General features: G+C 33.7%; 1 protein-coding gene across 1 annotated transcript in view; it reads left to right on the top strand.

The window, feature by feature from the left end:
• LOC149788512 (EGF domain-specific O-linked N-acetylglucosamine transferase-like) overlaps positions 1-25,650 on the top strand; it is a 160,320-nt gene that overhangs the window by 29,395 nt on the left and 105,275 nt on the right. The window contains exons 2-3 of the mRNA XM_089973524.1: positions 13,152-13,330; positions 14,314-14,411. Of these exons, the coding sequence (XP_089829650.1) occupies positions 13,154-13,330; positions 14,314-14,411 (275 nt within the window). The 5' untranslated portion in view covers positions 13,152-13,153. The remainder of the gene's footprint in view (positions 1-13,151; positions 13,331-14,313; positions 14,412-25,650) is intronic.

The raw sequence follows: 25,650 nt of genomic DNA, 5'->3' as shown, positions 1-25,650 counted from the left end.
AACACCAACATGAAATTCACACAATCAGTACGAAACCTAGGTGTTACTCTGGACAGTACTCTCACATTGCGCCAACATGTCATGAACATATGCAAGGCTGCATATCTTGAGCTAAGACACATCAGCTCCATTCAAAAATATCTTTCAGTTGATGCCACTAAAACACTTGTGTGTTCATTAGTACTTTCAAGACTGGACTATTGTAACTCATTTCTGTCTGGTTCATCTCAATATCTACTCCAGTAACTTCAAAAGGTTCAAAACACAGCTGCTTGGATGATACTTAGAGTACCACAATCAGAGAACACCTCCCCACTGCTCTGTAACCTACACTGGCTATCCATTCGATCCAGAATCAAACACAAAATTTGTTCTCTGTGCTACGTTTCACTGTCTGACTCTAGTCCAACATACCTATCAGACCTCACCCATATATACACACTAGCAAGATACTTATGCTCCTCTTCTGACAATTGTATACTCATTATTCCAACTATGAAAACAAAGTCATATGGACAGTGTTCTTTTGCATATGAGGGCCCAGCAACGTGGAATGAATTGCCCACTGAACTTAGTCACAAAGACACAGTGATCCAATTCAAGAGTGCTCTCAAAACTCACATATTTTGACTGCAAGAACAAAGTTAAAGACCTAATAATGTTTCCTACCTTAAATATTCTCAGGATGTTTTTTTATGTTTTCTAATTTCATGGTGTTTGTTTTTGTAATCATATCATTATATATGTTTTTTATCTTACAGGTGTTGTCTAATGTTGTAAAGCGCTTAGAACTTCTAAAGATTAGGCGGTATACAAAGTCCTCATTATTATTATTATTATTAGGTTTCTATGTTTATCTCGGCATCTAGGCTTTTTAAAAATATACAGTGTATGTTGTTAATACATGTACACTGATAATAGTACCCTACCTAAAATTATGAAACTTGCTGAGTTGATCCATCATAATAAGTACCCCACTCTTACCACAAAATTAGGTCTCTGTGACCTAATTTTAGGATTCATTTACTTTAGTTAAAAGTAATTTTCTTCAAAACCACAAAATGTTATAGGTAAATTCACTATACTAATACTCACAGTGCAGAAAAGGTTATATTATTCCACATTTATTTTATTCTTCAGCTGCTTCAAATTAAGTTTGCAGTGTTATAAGGTAATTTGTAAACTTGTCACTGATTATATGCCTTGGGCTTTCTGATTAATTTGCTTCTTTTTCTATTTAATGTTATGGATCTGGATCTGTGCAATGTTTCTGGCATGTACACCACCAGGAGAGAGTTCCATGAATAAAATTGTGTTATGGTGGCTCAAAACTGATCCAAAGATGGAGAAAGAAGTATACCATCGTGCATTTTATTCCACTAGAACAATTTTCTCACAAAGATTGTTAATATTGATCAGCTTTTTCTTGTGTGGTTTTAAAACACTAATATATTTTGCTACTAATTTGTCCACAATATTTGTCAGTGTAAGGAACAATACTTAAGTTAGTTACATGAACACTACAACAACATTAAATAGTTTGTATCTTTTACTTTTTTTCAGTTAATTAGTTATTTTAACTTTTTTTTACTATGTGCAATTGAGTTTTGCTTAGCCCCCCATGTAACCAGGCTACATATTATTAATTGATATAAATGATGGTAACAGAACCTATTCTACTAATGTATATAAAACTAGGCATTATTACAATGCAAATGCTAAATATGTCTTTTACCTCAGGCTACTTTGCTAGAAATAGGAAGTATGTATATGACCTCACATCAGATCCAATGGTAATTTGAATTAACCTCATAGTGACCTCTGTGCTGTGTTTACTCACACAGTGGAGGCTTGACTGTTTTCTGTTGTTCACATCTGACCAGCATATACTGGATCCAACAAATCTGTTAAGATCTTCTAATACCACTTAGATCTGTCAGCCATGTTTATTTTCATCTTTAAGAGATAGGAGTGGCTATTATTGACATGGAGAATGTGTTTATCTGTTACATGTTTTATCTGCAATTTCATACTAGAAATTTAAGTTTAAGTACATGTTGTGATAGTTTCTGGTTGGTTATGTTGGCTAAGTGAGCTTATGGTATAATCCTGCATCTGTTCTCTGTTATCCATCCATCAACAGTTGCTTGTTACCAGTCTTGAGGACATTTCTGGTCTGATTTTGATTGAACTTCAAATATTTATGTACAGGTTATCAGTATTATTTGAGGGCCTCATGGTAGATTAGTTATTCAACTAATTGTTTTACTCTCTTTAAATAAAGTCGTTATTATTGTTAGTAGCACTAGTAGTAAAGTAACCCAATTTGTTGCTTTGATTAGTTCAGTAATGATGGGTATAGAATAAAGGCTGATCATGATCTTGGACTAGTTCAGTAATGATGGGTATAAGATAAAGGCTGATCAAGATCTTGGACTAGTTCAGTAATGATGGGTATAGAATAAAGGCTGATCAAGATCTTGGACTAGTTCAGTAATGATGGTTGTAGAATAAAGGCTGATCAAAATCTTGGACTAGTTCAGTAATGATGGGTGCAAAATAAAGGGTAATCAAGATCTTCAACTAGTTTGGTAATGATGGGTGTAGAATAATGGCTGATCAAGATCTTGGACTAGTTTAGTAATGATGGGTGTAAAACAAAGGCTGATCATGATCTTGGACTAGTTCAGTAATGATGGGTGTATAATAAAGGCTGATCATGATCTTGGTCTAGTTCAGTAATGATGGGTATAGAATAAAGACTAATCAAGATGTTGGACTAGTTCAGTAATGATGGGTGTAGACTAAAGGCTGATCAAGATCTTGAACTAGTTTAGTAATGATGGGTGTAGAATAAAGGCTGATCATGATCTTGGACTAGTTCAGTAATGATGGGTGTAGAATAAAGGCTGATCAAGATCTTGGACTAGTTCAGTAATGATGGGTGTAGAATAAAGGCTGATTATGATCATGGACTAGTTCAGTAATGATGGGTGTAAAACAAAGGCTGATCATGATCTTTGACTTGTTCAGTAATAATGGGTATAGAATAAAGGCTGATCAAGATCTTGGAATAGTTCAGTAATGATGGGTCTAGAATAAAGGTTGATCATGATCTTGGACTAGTTCAGTAATGATGGGTCTAGAATAATGACTGATCATGATCTTGGACTAGTTCAGTAATGATGGGTATTTAATAAAGGCTGATCAAGATCTTGGACTAGTTCAGCAATGATGGGTGTAGAATAAAGACTGATCAAGATCTTGGACTAATTTAGTAACGATGGGTGTAAAACAAAGGCTGATCATGATCTTGGACTAGTTCAGTAATGATGGATGTAGACTAATGGCTGATCAAGATTTTGGTTGTTGTCGTTGTTGTAATGGGGTTTAACGCCATTTTTCAGCACAAGATTGGCTATATATCGCGGCCAGTATTAATCATGGAGGAAGAATCCGGGTAAACCCTGGAAAGTACCACCAACCCACGAGAAGCTACCAGCAAGCTTTCTCACATACCCACATTAGCCAAGCCCGAGACTCGAACCCACGCAGACAGAGGTGACATGGAAGTGATCCGTAACGCAAGATTTTGGACTAGTTCAGTAATGATGGGTGTAGAACAAAGGCTGATCAAGATCTTGGACTAGTTCAGTAATGATGGGTATATGATAAAGGCTAATCAAGATCTTGGGCTAGTTCAGTAATGATGGGTATAAAATAAAAGCTGATCAAGATTTTGGACTAGTTCAGTAATGATAGGTGTAGAATAAAGGTTAATCAAGATCTTGGACTACTTCAGTAAAGATGGGCATTTAATAAAGGTTGATCATGATCTTGGACTTGTTCAGTAATGATGGGTGTAGAATAAAGGCTGATCATGATCTTAGACTAGTTTAGTAATGATGGGTATAGAATAAAGGCTATCAAGATTTTGGACTAGTTCAGTAATGATGGGTTTAGAATAAAGGTTAATCAAGGTCTTGGACTAGTTCAGTAATGATGGGTCTAGAATAATGACTGATCATGATCTTGGACTAGTTCAGTAATGATGGGTATTTAATAAAGGCTGATCAAGATCTTGGACTAGTTCAGCAATGATGGGTGTAGAATAAAGACTGATCAAAATCTTGGACTAGTTCAGTAATGATGGGTGTAGACTAATGGCTGATCAAGATTTTGGTTGTTGTTGTTGTTGTAATGGGGTTTAATGCCATTTTTCAGCACAAGATAGGCTATATATGGCGGCCAATATTAATCATGGAGGAAGAATCTGGGAAAACCCTGGAAAGAACCACCGACCCACGAGAAGCTACTGGCAAGATTTCTCATATACCCACATTAGCCAAGCCCGAGACTCAAACCCACACAGACAGACGTGAGATGGAAGTGATCTGTAACACAAGATTTTGGACTAGTTCAGTAATGATGGGTGTAGAATAAAGGCTGATCATAAGCTTGGACTAGTTCAGTAATGATGGGTGTAGAATAAAGGTTGATCATGATCTTGGAGTAGTTTGGTAATGATGGGTGTAGAATAAAGGCTGATCATGATCTTGAACTAGTTCAGTAATGATGGGTATATGATAAAGGCTAATCAAGATCTTGTACTAGTTCAGTACTGATGGGTATAGAATAAAAGCTGATCAAGATTTTGGACTAGTTCAGTAATGATGGGTATTTAATAAAGGTTGATCATGATCTTGGACTTATTCAGTAATGATGGGTATGGAATAAAGGCTGATCATGATCTTGGACTAGTTCAGTAATGATGGGTATTTAATAAAGGCTGATCAAGATCTTGGAATAGTTCAGTAATGATGGGTCTAGAATAAAGGCTGATATCTTTGACTAGTTCAGTGAAATGATAGGTATTTAATAAAGGCTAATCAAGATCTTGGATTAGGTTAGTAATGATGGGTGTTTAATAAAGGCTGATCCTGATCTTGTACTGGTTTAGTAATGATGGGTGTAGAATAAAGGCTAATCAAGATCTTGGGCTAGTTTAGTAATGATGGGTATTTAATAAAGGCTGATCCTGATCTTGTACTAGTTTAGTAATGATGGGTGTAGAATAAAAACAAATCAAGATCATGGACTAGTTCAGTAATGATGGGTATATAATAAGGGTTGATCATGATCTTGGACTAGTTTGGTAATAATGGGTCTAGAATAAAGGCTGATCATGATCTTGAACTAGTTCAGTAATGATGGGTATATGATAAAGGCTAATCAAGATCTTGTACTAGTTTAGTAATGATGGGTATAGAATAAAAGCTGATCAAGATTTTGGACTAGTTCAGTAATGATGGGTGTAGAATAAAGGTTAATCAAGATCTTGGACTACTTCAGTAAAGATGGGTATTTAATAAAGGTTGATCATGATCTTGGACTTGTTCAGTAATGATGGGTGTAGAATAAAGTCTGATCATGATCTTAGACTAGTTCAGTAATGATGGGTATAGAATAAAGGCTATCAAGATTTTGGACTAGTTCAGTAATGATGGGTTTAGAATAAAGGTTAATCAAGATCTTGGACTAGTTCAGTAATGATGGGTCGTGAATAAAGGTTGATCGTGATCTTGGACTAGTTCAGTAATGATGGGTATATGATAAAGGCTAATCAAGATCTTGGACTAGTTCAGTACTGATGGGTATAGAATAAAAGCTGATCAAGATTTTGGACTAGTTCAGTAATGATGGGTATTTAATAAAGGTTGATCATGATCTTGGACTTATTCAGTAATGATGGGTATGGAATAAAGGCTGATCATGATCTTGGACTAGTTCAGTAATGATGGGTATTTAATAAAGGCTGATCAAGATCTTGGAATAGTTCAGTAATGATGGGTCTAGAATAAAGGCTGATATCTTTGACTAGTTCAGTGAAATGATAGGTATTTAATAAAGGCTAATCAAGATCTTGGATTAGGTTAGTAATGATGGGTGTTTAATAAAGGCTGATCCTGATCTTGTACTGGTTTAGTAATGATGGGTGTAGAATAAAGGCTAATCAAGATCTTGGGCTAGTTTAGTAATGATGGGTATTTAATAAAGGCTGATCCTGATCTTGTACTAGTTTAGTAATGATGGGTGTAGAATAAAAACAAATCAAGATCATGGACTAGTTCAGTAATGATGGGTATATAATAAGGGTTGATCATGATCTTGGACTAGTTTGGTAATAATGGGTCTAGAATAAAGGCTGATCATGATCTTGAACTAGTTCAGTAATGATGGGTATATGATAAAGGCTAATCAAGATCTTGGACTAGTTCAGTAATGATGGGTATAGAATAAAGGCTGATCAAGATTTTGGACTAGTTCAGTAATGATGGGTGTAGAATAAAGGTTAATCAAGCTCTTGGACTACTTCAGTAACGATGGGTATTTAATAAAGGTTGATCATGATCTTGGACTTGTTTAGTAATGATGGGTGTAGAATAAAGGCTGATCAAGATCTTGGACTAGTTCAGTAATGATGGGTATAGAATAAAGGCTATCAAGATTTTGGACTAGTTCAGTAATGATGGGTTTAGAATAAAGGTTAATCAAGATCTTGGACTAGTTCAGTAATGATGGGTGTGAAATAAAGGCTGATCATGATCTTGGACTAGTTCAGTAATGATGTGTATTTAATAAAGGCTGATCAGGATCTTGGAATAGTTCAATAATGATGGGTCTAGACTAAAGGCTGATATCTTTAACTAGTTCAGTGAACTGATAGGTATTTAATAAAGGCTAATCAAGATCTTGGATTAGGTTAGTAATGATGGGTATTTAATAAAGGCTGATCCTGATCTGATCTTGTACTAGTTTAGTAATGATGGGTGTATAATAAAGGCTAATCAAGATCTTGGGCTAGTTTAGTAATGATGGGTATTTAATAAAGGCTGATCCTGATCTTGTACTAGTTTAGTAATGATGGGTGTAGAATAAAAACTAATCATGATCTTGGACTAGTTCAGTAATGATGAGTGTAGAATAAAGGCTGATAAAGATCTTGGACTAGTTCAGTAATGATGGGTATATAATAAGGGTTGGTCATGATATTGGACTAGTTTGGTAATGATGGGTCTAGAATAAAGGTTGATCATGATCTTGGACTAGTTCAGTAATGATGGGTATTTAATAAAGGCTGATCAAGAGCTTGGAATAGTTCAGTAATGATGGGTCTAGAATAAAGGCTGATATCTTTGACTAGTTCAGTGAAATGATAGGTATTTAATAAAGGCTAATTAAGATCTTGGATTAGGTTAGCAATGATGGGTATTTAATAAAGGCTGATCCTGATCTTGTACTAGTTTATTAATGATGGGTATTGAATAAAGGCTGATCCTGATCTTGTACTAGTTTAGTAATGATGGGTGTAGAATAAAAACTAAGCAAGATCTTGTGCTAGTTTAGTAATGATGGGTATTTAATAAAGGCTGATCCTGATCTTGTACTAGTTTAGTAATGATGGGTGTAGAATAAAAACTAATCAAGATCTTGGACTAGTTCAGTAATGAAGGGTGTAAAACAAAGGCTGATCATGATCTTGGACTAGTTCAGTAATGATGGGTGTAGAATAAAGGCTGATCAAGATCTTGGACTAGTTTAGCAATGATGGGTGTAGAATAAAAACTAATCAAGATCTTGGACTAGTTTATTAATGATTGGTCTAGAATAAAGGCTGATCATGATCTTGGAATAGTTCAGTAATGATGGGTATTTGATAAAGTCTGATCAAGATCTTGGAATAGTTCAGTAATGGTGGGTCTGGAATAAAGGCTAATATCTTTGACTTGTTCAGTGAAATGATGGGTATTTAATAAAGGCTGATGAAGATCTTGGACTAGTTCAGTAATGTTGGGTGTAGAATAAAGGCTGATCAAGATTTTGGACTAGTTCAGTAATGATGGGTATATATTATTTTATAGGCTTGTTGTTGCAACTGAACAATGTCTTTCGTATTAACATCTGACATATCTCTCCACATTACATTACAATAGACAAAATGAGGCTGAATGTTGAAATGTCTCTAAAAATCCACTCACTCTATTGTACTCAATTTTTTTGCTTGCACAGTATATACTTCAGCCAGCTGTTCTATACATATAATGCTGATGATGTTATTGACCTTCATGTGAAAGGTTGTTTTGTGGAACTGAACTACGATTAATGACCCATCTAACCACCAGTTGTAAGTTAGGACAATTTGAGACAAGTCTGCTCTCCCACTGGTAAGCAGATAGAAGAGCTTGCATAACACTGATCAAAACAAATGCAAGAGAAGACTTCTATTAGAAAGTATGGACTTTCAATGAGCAAAGTTTGAAAGGTTCTAGAAGGAACATCCTTTTAATTGAAAATAAACACTGGTTAGTAGTGCATGTTTGGCAAGTATTTGGAAAATTCACTTGAGTGCCAGAAATTTTTGTGTACCTTTCTCAGTTGGGCAAATGAATTATCAACCTTGGAATATAATATTGTCTTGGAATTAAAGACTTTTTTTAAATAGCCAAATTTATGAGTTTGTTTTCTTAGTAATGAAACATATTGTCAGGAAGAACACCAAGACATTTGTAAGATACCTTTAAGAGTCTTAAAGGTCAGACGTCATGGTCACAGCATATCTCATACAAAAATAATAGTATCTGCATGTCTGGTTTAGTTAAAGTCCAATTCCCTTGACCAAAGGTGAAGGTCAGTGAGATTTGTTGGGTAGTAATCTCCAGAATTGACCATTCCTATACTAGTGGTAGTACCGACACAGTGGACTATTACATACAGGGTAAGCATATATAATGTGTTGTTAAAGGTACTCTTGTTATGAGCTCATCAGAGTTCATTTGCTGTCAGATCATGAAATAGAATGTTCCTTTTTATGACTCATTAAGCCATCAAAGTAGTCATCATTTCATTTCCAGTGTCATACTTGCTAATTACCAAACTGTTGAGTTTTATTTGAGACTCCAAAAGGGGTGTAGGGTGCTCAGTGTGCATGGCCCCAAAAAGTCTTTTTTCCAGTTAACAATTTAATTAAGTTATCTTTCATATAAGCTTATTGAAAATTACTGGAATTTCACATTTGAGTAATAAAAAAAATGTTTTCTTGAAAGCATTGTGCTTGTATTTGTGAGTTTTTTAATTTTGGGTGTTGCTTTAACAATTTTAGTCATATTGCTATGACGTCTGCAGTGTGGCAGACTTTATTGAGATGTTTAGCACTGGGGCACAATGCCATATACATGAAGCATCATGTCCCACCCAGTCACATTATGAGCGTTAAATGAGGCAGCTGCTAGTACCATTTTTACTTCTTTTATATGACACCTAGAATTCGAACTTGCAATCTCCCACTTCTGAGGTGGATGCTCTAGCCACTTTGGCCACTGGAGCAGTCTTGAAAGCATTGAATACACTTACAGAGCAATATAGCTGGTAGATTTATATTTGTCCAATACCATCACCACACACATTCACATGTGTGAACACTCACATAATTAAAACTAGACAGTCATTGACAATTAAAATTCACTTTATGTTTCTGTCTTTAAAGTCAGTTGGACAGTGGGATGTTTCCTATTGCTAAATGCAGTCTTTGCTGCTTTCAATAGTTCAGTTAGGGGAGGGTTTAAAGGCAATGCAGGTGTCATTTGTTTTGATCTTTGCACTCATTAGGGACAGGATGGTGTCACTGTGCAAATTTCCTGAACATCTCGTTGAATTTTTCTCAGCAGAGAAAATGAGCTTTCAATGTCATATTAGTACAATAAATCAGACCCCTAAACCGTTGTTGATATTGGTGAATGTTTTGAGACCAATATCAAACATGGTGGGGGGGTATCTGGCTAGTGTCAAATATGCTGGATGGTGTTACTGCCTCAATGGATATCATATAGTCCAGATTGACTAACATTGATATGGCATTTGCAATGTGTTGAAAGTATATGATCCCCCTTGATACTGAGCTTTACAAATTTAAACTCCGTCCAAGAGTTCTGAAATTTTGTTTTGCCGGTCTCTGCTGTCTGCAGTTGGCTCATCCTTTCCTGAATCAGATCTGCATTTTGATATTTTGCATTTAAAAAGGTATCACCTTTCACACTATTCTGACCACTAAAATAATCATGTTGTGCATTTTATTCATGGACTAAAAACTGAATTAAAAAAAAAAACATTTCTGCTTATCATGAACTTGTCAGTTATGTTTACTGAAGATGGCCTAAATGTCATTCAAGCCAATGATGTATAGTAACTTGTGTTTTTCAGCATACAGCTCCATTATTAACCTATAACTTTAAATGATGTGGGTTGTTCCACTTTACCAATCCAAAATATCCTCATGGGCTTTCCCACAACAGTCTTCAAACAATTTAACATGGATTCACCTTAGTTAATGGGACTCGAACTCAAATCACTATGAGGGCCAAATGATCAATGATACATTGGCCCAAGGGCCACGTTACTGAAACATTTTCATACACTGAAAGTGGCTCATGAATAAGGTAATCAGTTGAAATGTTGGAAACAAGAAGTAAACAATGTAACAATCAAATTTTTTAAATAAAAATTGGCTGATTGGGAAGAAACAATTTGCATTATTAATTATTTTACAAATTCTGGGTGTCATTAATATTGGCTGCAGGAAATAACTCCATGGGCCAAATGCAGCCCATGGGTACTGTGTTTGGGACCTCAACCCTTGATTTTCTCATTAAGTAATCTGTAAAATGGTGGTTGATTATGTGTGACCAGTCCTCTCCTTTTCATAATTTCTATGATAATCAGTTGTATAAACTGTTCAGAGGATACTTTTCATGCGTTCTAAGTAGGACATTATACTGTTGATACAGACTACATGCTAGCGATATGTATAGTATGGTCCAAAAATTCTCTATTCTTTTTTTCTTTCCAAGATAACTGAAAGAAAAAAATTCTTTGAAACATGACTGTTGGAATGCGTTGGAGTAAGATATAGTGTATTTTGTGTTACTTGATGTGTTATAGCAGGTATACAGTATCACTTTGAACAGAATTTATTCTCTGATAATTACTGCTTACTCTTTTTTTGTGGGGTTTAACATCAGTTTTCAGCACATGATAGGCCATTCATGGCATCCAGTATATTTGTTGGAGGAAGAACCCTGGAAGAAACACCAAGCTTTCTCACATACCCACATTGGCTGAGCCAAGATTTGAACCCATGCAGACAGAGGTGAGATCTGAGTAAAGGAAGTGCCTTAGACCACTAAAGTTCCCCTACAGGAGACTAAAGAAAGCTTGATAGTGGCAAGCTATGCAATCATTGATGACACTGAAACTTTTACAGGGAACTCATATATGCCAAGACAGTATGCTCATGTCCCTGAGGACCATTATGGAATAATCCATTATCTTTACTCAAAACAGTTCCATATACTACTTGAAGGTGTGTTAAGTAAGCAACAGTTGCTCTGTTTTATGAAAATGTTAGTTTTGTTAGTTTAGTGTTATTTGAATTTCATGATATAATAATATAATGAAATAAAATTATAATGTTTGTGTCTCTAGGTTTGTACCATTATATACAGACATCTGATATTATCATGCTCAGTCAATTATTCCTTTATCTGTAGAAAGAATTTATATTTATTAAAACTAAAGATGCCAATGGATACCCGGGTACTCGGGTACCTGCCTACTGATAATCACCCAGGTAATAAAATGAACAGTCAGGTACCCATTAAACAAAAAGTTTTCCAAGTTAAGATCAAGACAAAGAATAAAGATTACAGTTCATGGCTCGTGTTGCGTGCGCATTTATTCATCATCAAAATGGTTCATATGGTTGCTTACAGTTTATTTTTCATACATGTATTATACAATAATACAAAGGGTCCCGAGTGGTCGAGTTGTCTAAAGTGCTCTCCATTACAGATCACTGCTATCTCACCTCTGTCTGTGCCGGTTCAAGTCTCGGATTCAGCCAATGTGGGTATGTGAGAAAGCTTGCCAGTAGCTTCTTGTGGGTCGGTGGTTCTTTCCGGGCTTTTGCCGGGTTCCTCCTCCACCATTAATACTGGCTGCCATGTATAGCCTATCGTGTGCTGAAAAATGGCATTAAACCCCACAACAATAACAAAAATACAAGGGAGGACGCTTCTCTCCTTTCTCATGCAACGTAATCAGCTAGACTATCCTAACTTCATGCCAGTTCATGGTCCTGATGACATTAACTAAGTCAATACCTTTCATCAACAGTGATAGTAAGTACTGATTAAGAAATATTAAACAAAATAAAATTTAAATACACACTACAATTAAAATGAAAGAAAGCACAATAGAAATGTGCAGTTTAACTAATGCCATTTTTGTCTCAAGTTTAGGGCCCTGGAGTGAGTGTTAGCTGTTTAAGCCAGGGCCGCTGTTCACATATTCATTTACTGTACCTTTTTATTAGTGGGAAACCCATGACATATTTTTGTCACGGCAAAGGCAACACAAAAACTTGGTTACCATAGCTGCTCTTCTTAACCATGTTAGGAAAAAATAAACGAAATGGACAACTATGCAGAATAGACAACTATACATGACTGGGGACATTGATTTTGTGAACAACATGATCAAACTTCAGGCCATTAGCACATCATCACATTCAAAACTACAGGCATATCAACACATTCAGTATTGGAAATTATTTGGAATACCACTGGAATTTAGTTGGAACTTTATAAATTTGGACTTGTGGCAGAACCTTTGGGACTATTTGGGACTTAGCTCACAGTACCATACTATTAGTTCATTTACATTTTCATTTTGTATTCTAGGGAAATAAAAAATTTGTTGACTTTTACAAAACTTGATGGTTTATGGCTTTCTTTGAGCGTTGTTTTTAGTGTAGAATGTTTGCATCTATTATGTTTGTCTCTGTAAACTTAGGCTGTGTTAATTGAGCTATGGACATTAAAACATGGTATGTGATGTCAGTCATTTATTAAAGTACTGAATCAGTTTATACACATGTGTTTAAGAGAGACTGAGACTGAGAATGTACAGTAAGCCTCAGATTTCCATGGTTTGATTTGTATATTTTCCTTATTAATAGTGATATGAAGGAGGGGTAATACTATATCATCACAAAATGATTTAAATCTTTAAGTCACTGTAAATGATTTCTTTTCCAGAAATGGTATGGAAGTATAGGATGATCCTGGTCATTGTCACATTGTTGGACATAGGTTTAGGTTGCTGTGGATATAATTGGGATGAGATAAAACTATACCCAGAGCATATTCCATTTTTCTTCAACAATAATCCTGAAATCAAACTTCTCTGCAATGTGACTGAGACTTGTCCTTATAAGGTAAGTAATAGTAGAAACACTTTTACTTAGAAGGCATGTCATAGTAGAATGAATTGTATTTATAGGGTAAATGATATTAGAAGGACTTGTCATTAAAGGCCTGGATCATAGTAGAACCCTAAAAGTTTCAACATTGATCGAAAGGTAGAGTCAGAAAAAGACTGCGTTTATGCCTTCACTGTTTGCAGCAAGGTAATCCTTATTGGGTCATCTCCATCGGTCTCTGCCAAGAGGCTTGTTTGCAGAATTACACAAAAATGAAACACAAATGATTTGTCAAGCATATGCATATGCAGATATCCTGATTAGATTTTATTAAAGCGGTTTTAAAATATTTTGTAACATTTTTTTATATTCTGGGCTTTTTAGTTGAAGACCTTGTTGCCACATTAAGCAAAAATGATTAGGTGCACAATAATTAAGAACATGAGAATCATTGAAATGGCTGTGAATGTTGTATTGTCACTGCTCTGTTTTTGGCACTACTCCCATATTTCAGCATCAGAAGATATGGTCATATAAATTTGATGGAAAAACATAATTTTGTAGTTTAATCATATGACTATATCCACTATGGGTTTCATTTTCATAAATTAACTTTATTATCCAATAGAATGAGTAATGTATGTATTGATGATTTTTACTGACAGGTAGTCAGTTTGTGCCAGATAACCCAGAACTTCCTACATGACTTTGTGAAAATTACAGATGTTTAAAAGTAAAGAACACTGGCAATCAGAAGAAAATATTTAATAACATTTTTGACAGATTTTCCTTTTATTCTGCTAGTTAGAAGTGTTCAGTTTAATTTTAAGGATTGACATGTTTCTCTTTTGTTTCAGTCATACATAAATTTACTGCAAAACCACTGCAGACTTAACTGTGATAATCGATACAGATCACATAATATGCACACAATTCTTTCCATGACCAATTTTCTTTATTAAAAAAAAGATAATTGCTTGAATATATGTGTTTCGCAGGAGGCCCTGTCAATGAAAAAATGTTGGGGATATGAAAAAAATTGTGATGTGGCAGACAGAATGAAAACTCCATTGTGTGATGGTGAAAGTCAGGGTGGGTAAGTAAATACTCCATCAGAAGAATATTTAGATCTATTTGGGAAATATAATGAATACATAAATCAGGAGGAAAATTAGGAAGGGTGTGTGTGGTGGAGAGGCTGTACATTAGTAGGTTACTTTGCACCTATCCAGGCAATAATATTCTCAGCTTTAGTTTTTGAATGCTCATTTGTAGTTTATGAACACTCTTCTATAGTAATGAAACCTCAGCTGTTCATGGAAGCTCAGTTGTAATTGATGGAAGCTCAGTTGTAATTGATGGAAGCTCAGCTGCAGTTTATGAAAGCTCAGCTGTTGGTTTATGAAAGCTCATCTGTAGTTCATGGAAGCTCAGCTGTTGGTTTATGAAAGCTCATCTGTTGTTCATGGAAGCTCAGCTGTGGATGATGAAAGATCAGCTGTTGGTTTATGAAAGCTCATCTGTAGTTTATGGAATCTCAGCTGTGGTTTGTGAAAGCTCAGATCTAGTTGATGGAAGCACAGATGTAGCTTTTGAAAATGTAAGCTGTAAACAATGTAAAGCTGGGGATTTTATCCCTGTACTCTGTTGTCTTCTGTTACAAAGACTACAACTTGCTAGCACTACAGTTGTCACAAGTAAGAGGAAAAAAATGTCCCAAAAAATTGTTAGTTGATGTTGAAATGATTTAGCCACATCATAAAGTCAGTTCATGGGTGTTATTTAGTAAGATAAGACCATATATATCAATTAAAATAATTTTATGTATTACAAATGCTATGTACATGTACAACCATACTTAGACTAATGTTATCTGGGAACCACTTCTGACAAAAATATTTACAAATTATTCTACTTGCAAAAATGAGTTTGCAGACTCTTCTTAGATAATGCTGAAAATGCAATGAATGATATTAAAATGCTAACAGTAAGTGAACAAATATTTCTAAGAAAACTAGACTTATGCACAAATTTTCAAACAATATGACCCCATTGTATCTCAATGAACTGTTTTGTACTAGAAAATAAGTCAATACTCCCAATTTAAGTAATCAGTTTCAGCTAACCACCATTCCATCCCAACACCAAAATTAATATAGAACTCTTTAAGAAAAGTTTTCAATATTCAGGATCACTAATTTGGAAAAGAATCCCAAAGGAAATTATAAAAAGTACCTTTAAATATAATCTAATTCAAAGGATGAAAACTGGAACCTGTTCAATTAGTCAAATCCATTAAAACTTAAAGTACAAATTTATTAACCTTCTACTTTGTTGTCTCACTACTTTTGTACTGTATGTACATAAAATACCTAGTTGGAGCATGCCCATTTCAATTTTATGTTTTTTATGTCAGTATATAACTATAGTTTATTTTCAATGTTGTGTGTGTGTGTGTGTGTGACTATGTATATGTACTTTGAATATAAATATGCATATAATAGAGGGCCACAAAGAAAATTACTTCCATGAAAATAATTGGGTAACCTTTTACAGAAATAAAGTCAATATTATTATTATTATTATTATTATTATTATTATTATTATTATCACAATAGAGCTGTTTGGTATGTCCATATATAAATGCAGGTTATTATCAATGCTCTGTATGCATGCATGTGTGTGTGTGTGTAACTACGTACATGTACTTTAAATATAAATATGCATTTAATAGAGGGCCACAAGGAGGATTAGTTCCATGCAGCTAATTTTGTCACCCTCTTTAAATAATGCAATTATTATTATTATTATTAATTGAATTGATAGTAGATAAGGTCAAGCTGTATTTAGGTTGACAACATTTTAGGAGCTGAAAAGTCCATCAATACCAATTCATTGCCAAAATAAAAATATGTTACCTTTGCACCCGGGGCCCCGAGTGGCCGAGTGGTCTAAAGCACTTACCATTCCGGATCACTGCCATCTCATCTCTGTGTGGGTTCATGTCTTAGGCTCAGCTAACATGGGTACATGAGAAAACCTGACAGTAGCTTCTTGTGGGTTGGTGGTTCTTCCTGGGGTTTTCCAGGGTTCTTCCTCCACCAGTTATATTGGCTGCCATTTATAGCCTATCTTATGCTGAAAATTGGTGTTAACCTCTACAATAACAGCAACAACAACCATTGCACCCTGCTAATTTTAGCTCACCTGGCGATAAGGACTCTCATCAAAATCTCAAACAAATTTGGTAATTAGAATGAAGTGATCTTGCATCTGATTGGCTGAGCTTGTTACTCTCTGGAAGCCATAGCTCTTACTTGGTCTTGGTCAGATTTTGAAAATAAGCTTATGTCATCAAGATCTCAGTTGAGTTTGATAATGAGGGTTCTCACAGCAGCAGATTGGCTGGGCATATTAGCATTCATGCAGGCCCTCTTCCCAATCCTATTTTGATCTGATTTTGAATATAGACTTATATCATGAAGATCTCTGATGTGTTCACTTGAGTATTTTCACTAATGGATTCGTCATTTGGAAAAATTAGTTTTTCACCCATTTAATGAATCATATCAGTATTTACTTCACGCAAGCAAATTTCCTTTTTTTATGGAAGAAATATTGTACAGCCATAAAGTAAAATTTACAGGGGTTCAAAAAGAAACAAATTCGTATTACAATAAAAGGGATCTACGTTAATAAAAAAAATTACAATATGAAATTGTGTATCACAAATGGTGATAATGACAATATGTTATTACCACTTTTGAAATTTACACACTTAGAAAAAGATGGTTTAATCAATGTTGGTTAAAATAATGATGAATTATACAAACGTGCTGCATATTGTATATATTAAGAAAGACAGCATTTTAAAAAATTGTATAAAGTTTGAAGTTGTATTTTTACACCATTATAAGTTGTATTTTTTAATTACTTGTTTTAGTTTTAATAATTTTTGTGTGAATAGAAACTTTAAAGGTATCAACTAATTTGTGGAATAGGTAAACATATTTAAGCCTATTGTTTGTTGGTTTTTTCAGTTAAGTTTAGACAAGCTAACCACTTTAAATTACCTATTTTATAGTTCTGTTCTAGTTTTTTGATCAATATAATATTTATTATTTGTTATATAATTAAATAATAATTTAGGAGTATAATATTTGTTATGACAAAAACGTCTTGTAAAATAGTTTTGTAAATATTGTAACGTTTAATTTCTTTATCGTAAACTTTACTATGATGAGATACACAATTTGCGCATACAGAACCAATATCAAAGAATTTGAAATTAGGCATCAGTGGTCTTTGTATTCTAAATCATCATCATTTTGACCTCATTTAAAATCATCTTTAACAAAACAAAAATAACAGACATTTTTGTTTGCTACAAGTTTTACTTTAATGAAACATTGCACAGATTGTTTTGTATTAATAACTCTTATAATATACCTGTATATTTATTTATTATTAATTTTTGTTTACATTATTTTACATTAATATGGCCTTGTATGTTATTATATTGTAATATTATATAATGCATAGTATATATAAGCATTTTGAGAATTAATATGATGAAGAAAAGGAAACAAGTAAATATTTGATGGCAGACCATGAATTTAAAAAAAACAGCAGATTTTAGAAGAAAAATTAATCAAATAGAAATTCTAGAAGATATTGCCCAATTTTAGCAAAGTCAATTACAAAAATAAATAGGTAAACTGCAAGAAGAAAATAGATAAAAGAAAAGCAAGGTCATTTAATTCAAAACTTAGAAGAAGTATAAGACTGATTAAAAGCAGCATTAGAGCAATAGATTATGCTAGATTACAAGAATACCACAGCCTGAATTCAATCCTTCTGATGAAATAAGTAAAACTTTTCATTGCTCATGCCATGCAGACAGATATTGTGTTGAACGATATAAATAATTTTGATTTAAATATATATCTGAATATGTGAATTTTCCAAAATATTAAGCCATTTGATTGTTATGCCTTTAACAGAATGTAATTGAACATTTTAGAAGACTAAGTAAATGAGAGGAAAATGTTATGGCTAGAAAAAGCACAAGAAACTCATAAAAATATCACAGAAAGATTAAAAGATTTTAATTAAATATAAGGTTCTTTAAATATATATATTGATAAACTTAAATCAGTTCAGTATTATGAAACAAACATTTTTAGGAATTACAGAAACTATCTGCTTCTACCCCAACCCCCAAATACAAACTTATACATATATAGACAAAACCACCACTTGTCCTGTTATCCTGATGTACCTAGTACAGTGGAATTACTTGAACGAATGCATCAAAAATCCTAAATGTGAAAGTAGTTCTAAAGAAAAGTGAGTAAGGGAAGAAAAGATGAAGAAAAGAATACCAACAAAATAATCTCAAGACAAAATTGATTGAAAAATGAGTAAAATAAACAAAGAATTTTCAAAATTAAAACTCACACTTCTAGCAACACAGCCATATAAAGCAACATAACTATGAAAACAAAGTGAAAGATTAGAACTTGAATATGACAATTACTTGAATATCTAACCCCAGATCAAATTTTTGGCAAGTTATACATCACAGAAACATCTGAAGAAAAAGATGCTTTTATAATTTTACTATAAGTCCAATAGACTTATGAATGATACTCCACCAGGTTCCAATACTCCTTATAATTCATAATGTTCACAGTTCAAAAGCCATGCTTGAAGATATGGTGCAGTGTTTTTTTTCTTTCATCCTTAACTAACTGATGTGGCCTGTGCTAATGACTCCATTGCTTGTGCCATAGTCAAATAATGCTCATCCTTAGCAATTAAAAAGCTTTTAATCTCTATATAAGATTTCTCAGTGAAATTGGTTTACCAGGATCCTACAAACAATTATCATTTTCCATGCCCCATGAATTTGCATCAGATCACCTGGGTGTCATATGCCATCTCACCATATCAGTCCCTAACCCTCCATCTCTGTTTGCTACTAAGAGAAACCTTCCTATGATCAATGTACCCAACTAATGCATGACATCCTAGTAGACATAACATCTTCATTTTGTTTTGTAATTTCATGGTGTTTGTTTTTGTAATCTTGTCATTGTATATGTTTTTGTATGTGTTATTTAATATTGTAAAGTGCTTAGAGCTTCTAAAGATTAGGTCCTGTACTAAGTCCACATTATTATGACAAAAGAATGAATATTTTGATCACATAGATGCATACACATACAATTATCAATAATAGGCTTATGGTATGAATAAAACTTTATATAAATTTTTAAGCCTTTTTAAACGTACTGTGAGAAATTATTAAATTTGTTCTACTTACATTAGCATCAAGATTGAGGGCTAATTATTTCACACTAAATAGTGGATTCTCTTTTTTTTTCATAAACAAGCACTTAAAATGAATGTTTTTAAGTTTTTGAAAGGTTATAAGAAATATAAGGGAGATAACTGAATGAAACACATTAGGTGGAGTAGTATTATTTCCTGCAGTATATTATCCATGCAATGTAAATTAGTTCATGAAACTTTTTAAAACTTGATGTGAGAAATATTAAAGTTGTACTTACATTTGCATCAAGATTGATAGTTAATTAGTTCACACTAAATATTCTATTTTGTTTGTAAACAAGCACTGAAAATGTGACTTTTTAATTTTTTTAATTTTGTTTTTTAATTTCTTGAAATAGCATGTATGGTATAAGGGAGATAACTGAATGAAATTTATTAGGTATGATATTTCTATTTCCTCCAGTGTATTTTCCATGCTATATAAAATTAGGTCATGAAAGTGTATTAACTTATATACAATTAAATTATCCAAAAATAAATTATCAGTAAAGTGAGAACTTAATTTCAGGCTTCTAAGTATAGAGAAGACCTTAAGAGTAATTTAACTTTTTTCACTAAGAAGAGGGAGCTGCCTCATATTGGATACTTCATGTATAGTTCATATTCTCTAAAATGCCAGTACGTCAGGTACAGCCTTCCTTAAACATACCAATATGATCTGATGCTGTTTTGGATGATTTCATGCTATATACATTGTACATGACACATAGAAGGTGTCAAGGTAGATTAATTCTGTAACTAAATGAGTTACCTTCTCTAAATAAAGTCTTAATTATTATCATTATTATTATTATCTCATTGAAAAACAGTGTAGACTAATGTGGTATCCACTCAGATATGTTTGGCCTTATACAAGAAACTTTGAAACCAAATAAATAGGATTGGGCTTATGCAAGTGTTGATGGGAAATGCTGACCTAATGCTGCTCTTTGCTTTTAAAGCCCCCATCTCAGGGAAATATTGTAAGCATGACAAAAACAGTGAGTCATGTGGAGAGAAAGACAACTTATTTATTTAAGAAAGTCTGTGATACATAAAGATTATCTGCCATAGATGAAACTAAGGAGGAGGAAACTTGATGGTTTGACAATAACCAAATATAGAGCAGAAAGTGGTGAGAAAAAAATAGCCATCGCTAGTTATTTTTATGTCTTAATGTTATGCATTTATTGACAAAGAAATGATGGAAAGTCATTAAATGCTTGCTATAAATAAGGTGCTATTTAATATTGTTTACCACCTCCTTCAACAATTTCCCCACCACTCCAGAAGTTGGTATGTAGGATCTACCCCTTGTAAGAAAGTTTCTATCAGCATAACTATGGAAGCCTTAACTTGAATTGTTGATCTCAGTGTCAAGTGACTGGCTATACCAAAAATTTGTATTTTTAAAGGATGAATGTATGTAGAAAACATTATAATATTAATTAATTAAATCTGAAATGGAGAATCATTACAAATGCATCAGAACAACTTTCAAGACATATGTTATAGTACTTCAGAGTGTAACCAAAAGTGATAGCAAGTATAAAAACAAAGTAATATTTGACAGTGCAAATTTAAAGCAACTTTTTGTTAGAATTAATTTTACTGAACCAAAATAGAAATTATTAAAGATCGTGTATGATGCTTGATGATGCATTGAATAAATGCACAGACCTTGGCACTGTCATCTATTTCAGTACATGAAGTTTAACATTTGGAACTCTGTACCCTGTATTTCATTTTGATGCTAAAAAGCATGATGAAAAACTTGTGAGTTAGATGGTTGATTTGAATACCCATCTGGCACACTGACTTTGTTATGCCGATATTTAACGTTAAGTATGGGATTTAATTCACAATACTGTGTCTCCTGAATTGTAACCTTGTTTTGAATTAATTGCCTGTTCATTTTACTTAAAATTGTTGGTTTCACATTATTTCTGTTACACAGCTTAAAACCTAGAGTCATAATAGAAATCAGAGGCTCATCCATGATCTGAATTTCTTTAAAATATTTCCAAGATATTAAAAAGCATCTTTAAAATTTAAATTTACATTGGTTAGGAATTTTCATTATACCTGGTAAAGATTTTAATTTCAAGTGTTTGTGAAATTGTTATTGAATTCAGCAAGCATTCACATTCTCATCTAATGTCGCAAACTTTGTTTCAAATCCTACAATGGAAGTATCATGTAGCAGTAGTTATATGGGATGAAGCAATTGGGCCTCAGTGGGAAACCCTATGTGAAAATTATCCAAAATATGTAACCTCAAATAGGAAATTCTATGTTAAGTGTGTCCATTGGGTTAACATGTGGGTGATGCTATGACCTTAAAATGTTTCTTGGTAACAGTGTTACAAGTGACTGTCCTCAGTTAGGGGTGACGTGGTAAGAGTGTTTGAGTGGACCTCAACAGACATCATGGTGGGTATGTGTGGAAAATCCTAGGTAAAAGTTTTAGCTGTCAACAGAGACAAACAAACAGACAGACCAAGCAGACAAAACACATAAGGCAATATTGGATTAATATCTTACCTAAGCATGTGAGTGGAAAGGGCCTGAAAAGGACCATTGGGATTTCTTCTACTTCTTCTTTAGCCACCATTTCATCCATCCATAAGACTATTTTTTTGAGACTTTCTTCTCTTGTTCAGGGATCCAGGTGGGATAACACATTTTTCTGAATTTTTCCTGGACCTTCATCCAGTTGGCTTTTAAGCATTTAATATTCCATTCTTTCTTTTGGATGTTTTCTTCCTTTTGCAGAGCTCTGCCCTTGAACCTTAATATTCTCTGTTTCCTCTTATATGACTTCTTTAACGAGGTTCTTGGCTCTTTGAAGTACAGCCACCTCCTGAAAAATATGACAGTTTACCATTGAGCCTTTACTTGCTCTAGTAGGTGCTCTATATTCACCATGACATCGACTGCTTCCTGCATCTTTCCAGTCTAGCAGGGGAGAGCTGTGGCCATTCTTGTATGATAGACAACACATGTTATGACTAAAGAATTTGTTGCTTTATATGCTAGAATCATGAATGAGAAGTAAAACATCCCCTGTGATAGAATACATCTTACATACAAGGCCAAACGATTATAAAAATAAATATAAACACACTATACTCCATACAACCATACAATCAACAAGGAAGAGTTATTATTTTGAGAAAAGACATCCATACATACATGTTTTTATAATACTTGAAGAGTTGCTTATTGTTGCTGTTGTCTCTTTTGAGAGCCATAGTTGGGATTCCACCCAAAATAGAAGCAAAGCAGCATAAAAAGTAATGGCCAGGGTTTTGGCATCCTTAAAATGCATGTGATGGCAAGAATAAATGTTTGGAACTCAGTTTTAACAGTTTTGTTCAGTTTCTTCAGGGTTTGGTAGCCTTTTTGTCAAAACTAGAGGCAACAATTTCAACCAGGTGTTGAGTATTACTATAATATCCCATTTGTGTGGAATAAATGATTTCTACCAAAGTGGCTTCCCATTTGATCCTCTTTCTTATCTGTATCAATAATCTACCATTAAGTAATGAATCCACAAATACAGATTTGTTTGCAGATGATGCAACCTTGCATACATCTAGTTCTTTTTTTATGCTATCCAAAATAGATTAAACTCAGACCTTATTAGGGTCCAAAACTGGTCACAACAAAATAGGATGGCAAATAATGGAGGTAAAACAAAACATGATTTTGGGGACATCACAAAATCTACACAAGTCGGGGAACCCAGAACTATCTCTTGCAATAAATAATCATCAGTTAGAAAATGTCAAACATGAAAAGGTTGTAGTTGTGTCTATAGATAATAATTTACAATGGGATGACCATATTGATAAGCTTTGTAAAACACTGTCATCCAAAATTTCCTTGCTCAGCAGAATCAAGAAATAGTTACCTATGGAAACTTGAAATCTATACTACAAGTTACATTTTCTTCCAAAAATGGATTATTGTTCAGCTGTATGGGGAAACTGTGCTACATCTCAGCTTAACATGATTTATTTGTACCTTCTGAAAGGAGCAGCACACATTTTCTTGTTATGCATCTATTGATCATCCCTCAGTACCATTGTTTACAGAACTCAAATGGTTCACAATATATGAAAGGATAGATTTTCACAAGGCAGTTCTTGTAAATAAATGTCTACATGGAACTGCACCAGAGTATCTTGAGAACTTAATCAAGCCATTTTTCAACTCAGTACCAGTTGAGATCAGTATCACATGGAAACCTTCTAGCACCAAAACTAAGAACAGAGCAATTTAAAAAGAGTTTTCAGTACTCTGGTACAGTTCTGTTTAACAAGCTACCACTACATGTAAAATCTGCTGAAAATATTACAAAATTTAACAAGAGATATCATGAGCATATATGTGTTTCTAACAGATAATGGAATTTAGTATTTTAATACTAAAAAATATGTTAAAATAAACAGTAATTATTGCTATCTTCATATAATGTGCATTGTTATACTCTCCTTAAGAGGGCCTTAAGGGAGAATATTCCTTGACTAAAGAGTCACCCTCTATAAATAAAGTATTATTATTATTATTATTATTACATGTATTATTTATTATTTATTATTATTATTAATGTTGGCACATGTATATACTGTATGTGACTTCATGCACTGCTGTCTTCTAATTGGAAGATTTACTCCATGCTCTGACTTGATCTTGTAATATAACTTTGAATTGGTGAAACATTTTAACCTGTTTTGATCTGACCTTAGACTGTAAATACAAGTGGTTCATTTCATGGTTTCACCTGTTCTTAACCACGATCAAGATAGATGCTTTCCATGTTGCGAAGTGGAGAGACCAAACCTTATACAATGTTAGCAAGTGTGAAGGCATCCACTCTCGTATTGGGGATGGCTGTTAAACCCAAACTGTCTGATGTATGTGAAATTATCATGGGCCATCACCAAGATTAATGACACAGCTATTTGAAAGATAAGAATGTATGTGGAAAGATGGGTGACTGAAGAGAGTCTTGTTGTACAGCCCTACTATGGGGTGAAGATTATGGAAAAGAAGATTGGTAAGATGCGATGTATGTTAACTCGATTTGGTAAACAAACCCCAATGGTCTTTTTCAGAACCACTCCAGAAAAGATACTATTTCACTATTGCCAAAAATATTTGTGTGTATTTTGTCTCTGTTATGTGTATGTGTTTGTTCGTTTGTCTATGTTGATGACTAAAACTTAAAACCATTTACCATCACATTTTTTGTTTGACCCTATAAATCTTTTGACCAGATAAACACTTTTGAGGCTGTAAACCCTTTTGAGGCTATAAACCCATTCTTATATTTAACCTATAGACCCCTTTCACGTAGGATTTTCCTTAAATAACTACTGCGACATTTCTTGAGGTTAACTCGCACACTGTTACTAAATCATCACCATTTGAGGTCAGCCTCTTGTAACACTTGCTGTTTACCTATAAAGATTTTGAAGCCATAGAGTCCCTGAATGTTAACTGTATTGACACTTTTAAAACAGCATTTCCCATCTGAACCTATAAACTATGGGCCATTTTAACATCAGATTTCCAACGGAGGCCCTGTCAGCCCATATAACTACTTACAGCAAACTACAAGAGTAGATTTACTGTACAAAATATATCATGCATCCATAAACATGTAAATAACAGCAAATAAGAATTGGTGCAATTTTCCATTTGGTGATCATAATGGTTTTCTTTCAAAAAGTTTTTAAAAGCTACAGTATTGTTGTTTTGTTTTTTTTTTAATTAAAATTTCTTTGTAAAAAATGGTTTATTCTGACATTCAAAGAAATTGTTCTGCAGCATGGATGAGTTCTGTATTTAAGATTTCTTCTTAGAACATTGTAGACTATTTGACTTACTAAATAAGAACAGCCAAATGATTGTGTATACATTTGAATAGAAATACGAAGTCTGCAGCCTTGCTCCTACTCTTTAACAGCGCTTAGTAAAACATCAGGTTT

This window comes from Sinohyriopsis cumingii, chromosome 11 (assembly GCF_028554795.1).
Source record: "Sinohyriopsis cumingii isolate HCF-2022 chromosome 11, ASM2855479v2, whole genome shotgun sequence".
Taxonomy (NCBI): Eukaryota; Metazoa; Mollusca; class Bivalvia; order Unionida; family Unionidae; genus Sinohyriopsis; species Sinohyriopsis cumingii.
Note: the sequence above shows the minus strand (reverse complement) of the source record. Positions and strands in the feature narration are given on the sequence as shown.